At 32.1% G+C, this 9,928-nt stretch overlaps 1 protein-coding gene across 1 annotated transcript; it reads left to right on the forward strand.

The window, feature by feature from the left end:
• The first annotated feature begins 7,158 nt into the window (after window positions 1-7,158).
• On the forward strand, window positions 7,159-9,436 carry LOC110607908 (U-box domain-containing protein 4). The gene is made up of 2 exons (XM_021747070.2): window positions 7,159-8,634; window positions 8,903-9,436. The coding sequence occupies exons 1-2, from the start codon at window positions 7,297-7,299 to the stop codon at window positions 8,963-8,965; spliced, it is 1,401 nt and encodes a 466-aa protein (XP_021602762.1). The 5' UTR covers window positions 7,159-7,296; the 3' UTR covers window positions 8,966-9,436.
• Window positions 9,437-9,928: the final 492 nt, after the last annotated feature.

Here is a 9,928-nt window from a genome sequence, read left to right on the forward strand (position 1 = left end):
ACTCAACATTGGATGTTGGGTAAAACCTTTTATTTAAGCAACCGCTCTCTGTTAACAACCCACACTATACATGTTTTTTTTAATAAAAATAAAAAGTAAATTGTGATTTGATATTAAATTAGAAAATTCATTAATTTTTAAAATAAAAACACTAAAAAAGTCATGTATTTATATCAGTACTAACACTTCAGTCTTTAATGATAAATAAATGTGAAAATATTTATTTTTTTTAAATTTAGAATATAAATATGAAAAGTGATAAATATTTAATTTTTTTATTTAATAAATAATAACTACATGTCACATTCATTCTAATTAATTAATATATAATATATAAAAGTGAAATAAAAATAATAATGGGATTTTGTATAATATTCATAAATATTTAACTAATTTACAATACTGTAAATTCTAATACTATTTAATTTTTTTTTCATGCTAAATTCATTTCGATTTAGAATTCTACAATTATAAAATTAAAAATAATATAATTAAAGTGTAATAATTTTAATTATTTAAAAAAAATAGAATTAGAGATTAAAAGAGTAGAACTTGAAATCTTTCAAATTTACTTAGATACACTTATCATCAGACTAAATTTGTGAGTGCTAATAATTTTAGTTTATATTTATTAAAATAAAATTTAAGATGATTACAAATTCTAAATAAAACTCAAACATTTAATATAATTCAATTATTTAAGTCAAATAATTATATTCATTGCATTAATATAAAAACAAATAATAAATAATAGTATAGTAGAGATTAATTATTTCATAAAGTTACTAAAACAATTTAAAAATTTCTTAAGAATCACTTGAAAAAACTTCTTAGTGATTGAGAGTACTATCAACAATGACATAGAGATAAAAAAAAAATTTTTTGAAAATTTCCAACAATTCAATATCTTACTTGCTTTTGTAATTGTGGATTGTCAATTTTTATGAACTATATCATACATCAAACAATTCTTCAGTAGCATAATAAAAAAATCATTTTTTTTAGGAAACTTGCTTCACTTTGAGTCAAACTCCAACAATGGACCATGAAATTTTTTTTCCCTTTCTTTGTCAAAATCAAAATAAATTCATGATAATACATACTTATTTATATGTATTTATTTGAGTATCGATTTTTATATTAGCTACACCCAAAATTATATAGATACTTATTTTAATATTTTTTTATAAAATAATACTATTTATGATATTCTTGTAGTTGAAATTTGCTACCACACCATATTATTGATGATATTTTCAATATTTTTATATTTTATTAGCTATGGTACCTAATACTGATAATTGCATTAGTAATTATTTCAATTTCATTTTACAACGTAAAATTATCTGCTACACTTTTGTCGTTGGTAATTTACTACTGTACTATATCGTAGATAATACTTGTAATATTTTATTATCAAATAAATATACCTACAACATATATATGGTGGGTAATTTGCTATGATATTATATCATAGGTATGATTTTCAATATTTTTAATTTTATCTCTTATATTATTTATATTCAAAATTATGAAAATATTTATTTCAACATTGTTTTACAAAACAATATTACCACAACATCCGTGTACTTTACTACTACTATATTGTAAGTGATATTTTTAATATTTTTATATTTTACTAATTATATTACCTACTACCAACAGTTGTATAAGTAATTATTTTAATTTTGTTTTATAAAGTAGAATTACCTACAATACCTCTATTATCCGTAATTTATTATCGTACCATATCGTAGATAATATTTTTAATATTATTAATTTTACTATCGTACCGTATGATAGGTAATTTACTATCGTACCGTATCATAGATAATTTTACTTATAATTTACATCTACACTAATATCGATATTATTTTAATATTGTCAGTACATTCTCGTCATTAAATGGTATTATATTTAGTTATAAAATTATCAACATAAATAAATTCATGGTCAATAACTCCTTAATATGTTGTCGATATAATTTTTTTTAATTTTTAATTTTTATAATGGCCAATAACTCATTAGTAATTGTTAATAAAATAGAAATTATAATTAATATTTATAGTTATTTTAAAATTTTTTTTATAGTGGTTAAATTTTATACAGTAATCTCTAATAAAAATATTAGAAAAATATCTAATAAAATATTGAGGAAAAAAATCTAATTTTAAACACTAAAAAATCTGAAGAATTAAAAACTAAATTTTGAGAAAAAAAGTTAAATTAGCACAAATTTTAATAACATTAAAATATAATTATGATTTCAATCTTGTATTATATTGATAATAATATGCACTCAATATACACAAATAAAAGATGGACTTTAAAATGAAACAGTATAGTAATAATTACTCTTATTAATAGATAAAAATAAAATAGTAATATGTATTCAATTAGACACCTTTTAGATAATTCTATAATTTTTTATTCTCACTTTTAATAAATACTTATTATATGTATTTATAATTTTTTTTTATATGTTACATTTTATTTTTTTATATCATATTCTTTTTGAATGATTGTTTGCATTATAAAAATTAAAAAAAGATTTTAATTGATAAAATATAAATATTAATGTAAAAACGTAAATTCACATTTAGTTTTATGGTTTCCACATCAATAATATAAATTTGAACCTATTATGTAATATCACAATATTATTCTAATTATCTAAAATTTTAATATCATTTATTTTAATATGTGAATTTACTGAAAATATTTATTTTAATTATTTAATATTTAAATATATTCATCAATAATTCATTTTAATATTTACTTATCATTAGTAAAATTATTTAATATTATGTTATCATCCTTTAATAAATCGGATGATTTTACTGAGTTAAATTAATAAATTAAAATTTAATATTAATTTTAATAATACCATGATTATCAAATGAGTATCTGTTTATTACTAATGCAATATAATTTTTAATTTTTTAAAATAATGTGATTATGAAAATTAAAAAATTAAAGATAATTTGATAATCAATTAATTTAATAATCAATTAATTTTAAAATTTAAAATTAAATTTCTTTAATTGCATTTTTTATTAGTCGTTCTCCCTCGTTCTCTTGTTCACGTAACGAGTACTGCGATGGAGTCCAACTTGGCAGCGCTAACCATCAAAGATGAGGAGGAAGCCACGGCTTTGGTTTTAGGTCGCGATGTAGGGTTTTCGACAATTGAAGCTTCTACATTTAACTTGGTTGGACGCTTGTTGTCGAATAGATCAGTAAACTTTGCCACCTTCAAGAATACGATTTCGACAGTGTGGAGACCAAGGTGTGGTGTTTGTATAACTGAGGTAGGTGAATGCATCTATCAATTTCGATTTTTTCATGTTGTAGACATGAATCGTGTTTTGGATGGTAAACCATACTCCTTTAATAATCACCTCCTACTGTTGCATCATCTACAACCTAGTGAGATTCTATTGACTGTACCTTTGTATCTATCTCCTTTTTAGGTGCAAATGCATGGCATTCCAGTGGGTTATATGAATGAATGTGTTGCTAGATTTTTGGGACTTTTATCTCATATAACTTGTTAAAAATGCTGGAGGTTAATAATCTTTATGAGGGTGAGAGTTATGGTAGATGTAAGGAAGCCTCGCGTTCAAAGAAAGTTATTATCAATGCCACCAATGGTTTTGTCGTTAATTTCAAGTATAAAACACTCTCAATTTTCTATTTTTTATGTGGTCGCTTAGGGCAAAGTGAAAAATATTGTGAAAAACTATTTGACGAAGTGAACCCTATAACTCACAAAGGTTGGGGAGCATGGCTATGGCCCGCCTCCATTTCAGGTAATTTTGCCCATAATCAGTGACTTCGTGATGAGAATGGAACACTTTTGGATGGCGGTTTAAATGCAAGTGGCAGAGTTGTTAGTCAACTAGTTAGCTTGTTTTCTATGGGCATGAACAGTCTCAGATTCATGTTCTATATGTTGACTTGGATAGAATTGATGTACAAGTGGAGGAAAACATGGGTATAGTTATTCCTAATCTCAAAAAGAGTCAACGAGTTGGTTGATTTCCTTCGGGAGCTTAGTCATCTGTATCGAGTGAGTTCGTTCCTTTACCCACTATTCTAATTTTGGTATTGATGAAATAGAAGAACATGGCTTCCAGCCCTACCAAAAATCATGAGTTTCTTAAGTTAGAACTGCAGAGGACTTGACAACCCTCGTGCAGTTCGAGCTCTTAAGGAGCTAGTTGCATTATATAAGCTAGATATTATTTTCTTGTATGAAACTTTGGTTTGTTCAAGTAAAATTAAGGAATTACGAGTTCGTTTTGGTTTTGAAGGTTGTTTTAGTGTGGATAGATTAGGGCATGGAGTTAGGTTAGCAGTGTTATGGCAACCTGTTGCTCTTGTTTCTATTAATGTGTTTTCCCATAATTTTATTAATATGATTGTTACCAGCCCTAATTCTGAGCCATAGCAGCTCACTGGATTCTATGGATTACCAGAGAAGAATAGGAGATAGGAATTTTGGAATCCGTTAAAATCTCTTGCAGCCATATCTTTTTTACCATGGGTGTGTATTGGAGATTCTAATGACTTACTTTCTTAGGAGGATAAGGATGGGGTCTTCCTCACCCGAAATATTTATTCAGGGGTTTTTGGGAAGTGGTGGATTCATGTCAGCTAACGGAGATTCTGTTGCATGGTTCCTCATTTACATAGTAGCACAGGAATGGGTCAAGCCAATGGATTCAAGAGAGACTTGACAGAGCCTTTGTGACACACTTGTGGTTGGAGTGCTTTCCGACTTGTAAGTTATCTAATCTACATGCCTCTGTTTCTAATCATTCCCCTATTCTTCTACAGTGTACTAGTAGTTGATGGGTGGGTAAAAGCAAGCGTTTTAGATTCGAAAATTATTGGTTGACCAAACCTGATATTTATAATGTCATAAAAAATACTTAGAAGGATTCTGAAGGTAGAAGAATTAATGAGTGAATCAGTCTATGTGCTAATAGTTTATTTGCTTGGAGTAAGAGTTTTGGTTGTAATTTTTGTAAAGAGACTAGTCATATCCATAATGATATTGAAGCTATTAGGGACAATAATAATAATCTCTTTGGACTGATCGAGAATGGTTTGAAAGAGGATCCAAACAGGGTTCTTCTGGATGAGGAGTTGTATTGGAAACAACATTTAAAAAACTTTTAGTTGCAAGGAGATAAGAACATCAAATACTTCTATGCTCAGGCCTCCACATAGAAAAGAACTAACGTTGTTAATTTTCTCACTAATAGTGTTGAGGAGCAGATAAAGAAGGTATGGCCTTATTGTTATGAACTATTTTAATAACCTATTTTCCGAGTCTAATGGTGATTATCCAAGTGTTACAGAGCTTATTGAGCCGGTTGTTAGTGATAGTGATAATGATAGGCTCTTGGCACCTTTTTTAGCTAACGAGTTTAGCAGAGCAGACTTTCAAATGCGCCTTGGTAAGGCCCTGGGCCCGGATGGTATGAATCCGCCATTTTATCAAAAGTTCTAGGATATTGTTAGAAAATCTGTGTGTAATACCTAGCTAGAGTCCGGCATCGGAATTCTACTTTCCGGTGGAATCCAGGATGTTGGAATCCTCTAGAAGGGAAATTGTTATATTTTATAGCTTATTTTAGTATGTTTTAATGTTTTAAGTGTAAAGAAAATGAGTTTTTGAAAGAAAAGAACCAAGAAAGAATTGCCAGGTTCGGCCGCCGAAAGTGAGGTTCGGCCGCCGAACGTTGCATGGTTTTGGTTTCATGACTCTTGTCATTCCTAGTAAGCATGGATAGGATGTCATTCACCAGTAGGTTATCATTGTCATTGACCGCCCTCAATAGGACTATGGGAGCAGGAGTACGGATGAGACCGCCGGAGGAATAGCTAGAGGTTGAACTACCACTAGAAGAAGAAGACGAGGAAGTCGAAAAAGACTTATTCATTTCTAAGGAATAGAAAATGACAGAATAAGGAGTTACCTTTCGAAAACACAACAAAAGAGAGAATCGAGTGTTCAAGTTTCTTTTAGAAAAGAAGGAAGTATTTGAGAGCAAAAGTGGTAATCATTGGAGAAAGGGTAAATTTTTATTGTAGTTATGATAGCTGGTTTAAACACGGCTCGCGAAGTAACGTAATATCATTTATTATTAGAACAAATAAAGAGACGTGAATAGGAGGAACCAATTCGAGCATACCACGTGTTCAAGCTGTAGAAGATAATTATAAGCTTTGAATCAGAAGAATAAAAACCGACGAGGTGACTTCTATTATGACACAATAATCGCTCAAAATGTGTTATGCATTGTCATTATACGGTTGGATCACGTGACAAAATTTTAATAAATCGTGACTCTTGATCATTTAGGTTTCATCCATAAGAGAAAATACCCGGTCATTCAGATTATTGGTTTTCAAAATAATATAAAGCTCGTCCTATATGTCTGATCGGACTTCTCGTGATATTTAGTTATCATTAAAGAATATTATACCACATATTATTATTATACCTATAATCACGTAATCTTTTATTTATTAATTAATATTAATTAAATTTTCATAAAAGTAGCTAACCTTGTTTTATTATAATATAAAATTATATTTTAATACATCTTTTTAAACTTATGTTTTCTATTTATATTTATTTTTTTAAAAAAATTTATTAATTTGAAAATTAGAGCGGCAATTTCTAAATAATTACTGTCTCATAATCTCTTTTAGTGTGTTGACCTGTAATATTTTATTTCGCATCAATTATTTAAATATAAAAATATTTAAAATGAAAAGGAGCACGTGATAATTTTCGGACGTAAAAAACGAAATTTTCACATCAACGATTGGGAAATTGGAATTTTCCTTTTTTTTTTTTCACTTGGAAATGGAAAACTTTTAATTCTTGAAAAATGTTTTAAATTTGGACATCGTTCATATTATTTTTAAAAGTAAGTATCACAGCTGGGCCCTACCCGACAAGTGACGAGAGAACCTGATAATAAGACCAGCTTTCAGCTTACCGCCCCATCCAATGATACCATAAGTTTGTCTGTGACCATTATCATAAATGCCAACCACAGTAGCTTTATCATTGCCGAGATACCAATACCACTAGACCAGCAAAGCCAGCCGATCCCACTGTCCATAAGACCTTCTCTCTACCTCCTTCTGCAACTCTCTCTCTCTCTCTCTCTCTCTTATACGCACACCATGAAATTCTCTTGAAATCCAACGCCGAAACCCAGTAGCAGAAAACAGTTTCGTTTTCTCCAGAACCAATTTCGTTTCCGAAAAATGGTTTCTTTGGAAGATTCGCATTCCAGCTCGAATCGCTTCCCCTTAACCCGAAACAGTAATTTTTATAACCCATCCTCTGCTTCCACTACCAAAATCAGTCGGCATGTCGGCCGTTCCATGCGCACAATACGCTCTAATCTCTACCAAAACGACAACAGCTGCTGTTCTTTCACTACCGCCACCGACAACTCGGCTTATGTATCGGAAAATTTGACCGAGTCTGTCATTGATATGCGTCTCGGGGAGCTTGTGTCTCGGAATAACGACAGTAATGACAAATCTGGCAAAACTTCTTCCAATAGCGATGAGGAATTCCTTGATATTTCTCACGCGTTCAGCGATTTCTCGGCTTGTAGCAGCGATATTTCGGGGGAATTGCAGCGTCTTGCGAGTTTACCGTCCCCTGAACACACACCTAAACACGATGGATGTGAATCTGCGGAGCCGGAGCCTGAGCCCTGTTTAGGTTTTCTTCAGAGGGAGAACTTCTCGACGGAAATAATCGAGAGTATTTCGCCGGAAGATCTCCAACCGACAGTAAAGATCTGCGTGGATGGGCTGCAATCGCCGTCTGTTGCTGTGAAGAGATCGGCGGCAGCTAAACTTCGACTTCTAGCAAAGAACCGGTCTGATAACCGGGCATTAATAGGCGAATCGGGTGCTATTCCGGCCCTAATTCCTCTTCTCCGATGCAGCGATCCGTGGACGCAGGAACACGCAGTAACAGCTCTTTTGAATCTCTCCCTCCTAGAAGAAAACAAATGTTTGATTACAAACAATGGAGCTATAAAATCTTTGGTTTATGTACTCAAAACAGGAACGGAAACTTCAAAGCAAAACGCTGCTTGTGCTTTGCTTAGTCTCGCATTGGTAGAAGAGAACAAGAGCTCGATTGGTGCATGTGGGGCGATACCTCCATTGGTTTCTTTGCTAATTAATGGATCCACTAGAGGGAAGAAGGATGCTTTAACCACCCTGTACAAGCTTTGCTCCATTAAACAGAACAAGGAGAGGGCTGTGAGTGCTGGGGCTGTAAAACCGCTGGTGGGGATGGTGGTGGAGCAGGGAACTGGTATGGCTGAGAAGGCGATGGTGGTGCTGAGTAGCTTGGCAGCAATTGAGGAAGGGAGAGAGGCTATTGTGGAGGAAGGAGGGATTCCTGCGCTTGTGGAAGCGATAGAAGATGGATCTGTTAAAGGAAAGGAATTTGCGGTGCTTACACTGTTGCAATTGTGCGCTGATAGTGTGAGGAATCGTGGATTGCTCGTGAGGGAAGGTGGGATTCCTCCTCTTGTTGCCCTTTCACAGACTGGCAGTGTTCGTGCTAAGCATAAGGTATGCGCATCATTGCTTAGTATCAAGAGCTATTTTGATGTTGTGTATTCTTGAAAAAATGTGATTTTAGTTTAATATCAAATTGAAATACCCTTCATTTGGAAGTCCTGAACTGCACTTAGGTTATAGTTTTAACTGTTTAAATTGGAGTCATCTGGGTATTTAACATGTTGGCAGTGTCACATAAAAAAGGGCTATTGTGTCTCTGGGGAAATCGAGTGTATTCTTTTTAATTACTTATTGTGGTGTTTGCATGTTATTGTGGCAGGCTGAGACACTTCTTGGGTACTTGAGAGAACCAAGACAAGAGGCATCATCTTCAAGTCCTTAAAGAAGTTCCTTAACTAATTTTTTTTAAGGGAGGTAAATTAGTAATTAGACTATGTTTGGCTGTTGTTGATTTGTATATAGGATTTGTTCTTGATGTTTTGTACAGTGTGGTTCATCAAGTTTGGGGAGAGTGTGGAGTCTACTGCAATTAGGGGAAGCTAGTGAACAAGGGACTGACTTGTTAGATGCATGATGAATTTAACTAGTTTTTGGGGTTTGTTGTCATCATGGTTTTCTAGAGGAAGAATACTCCACCTTATTTTTTTTCCTTTCTTTTTTCACTGTGTTTTGTTTGGATGACCTGAGTTTTGTTACTGATTGTCTATGTTTAAACTAGTGAAGAACTGAAGATGGAGATATGGAATTACTACTACTACTACTAGTAGTAGCATATTTTTTAATTTGCATCTTGTAGTCTGGTTTTGTATTCTACCAATTGAATATGTTAATGGATTTTAATCTTTGAGGATCAGGAAGGCTTGTCCTTAATTTGCTCTGTTTCATGACTTGTTCGATAATACTACTTGTCTAGTATTTCTTTTTTGTCAGAGATACTACTTGTCTAGTAGCTTAAGCATTTTAGCAGCTCTTATATAAATTAAAAGTGAGCTTTCATGAACCCCTATTTAATCAATCGACATAGTGACATAATAATGAACACTATTTTAAAACTGTTCCCTCATCTCCTTTACATTCTAACGAGCTTTATCTCTCTAATAGGGTTGGAATTGCCTTCATAGTAATAAGCTTCAATATCATTAGAGTCGGTTCCGTGAGATTTCGATATAAAACTAGGGATCTTCATGTCTCTCCTTGATGCTGCAAAACAGAAAATGAAGGCAGAAGGAGATGAGAGAGAGAATAGAAGGTGGTGGATGGCAAATGATGTGAATTAATGGGAGGGAGGTCCCTTGGTCTGGTGTTGTTTGGTGTAAAGTCGTTTTATCTGCTGTGTGCTTACCAT

The sequence above is a fragment of the Manihot esculenta genome, chromosome 8 (genome assembly GCF_001659605.2).
Source record: "Manihot esculenta cultivar AM560-2 chromosome 8, M.esculenta_v8, whole genome shotgun sequence".
Classification (NCBI taxonomy): Eukaryota; Viridiplantae; Streptophyta; class Magnoliopsida; order Malpighiales; family Euphorbiaceae; genus Manihot; species Manihot esculenta.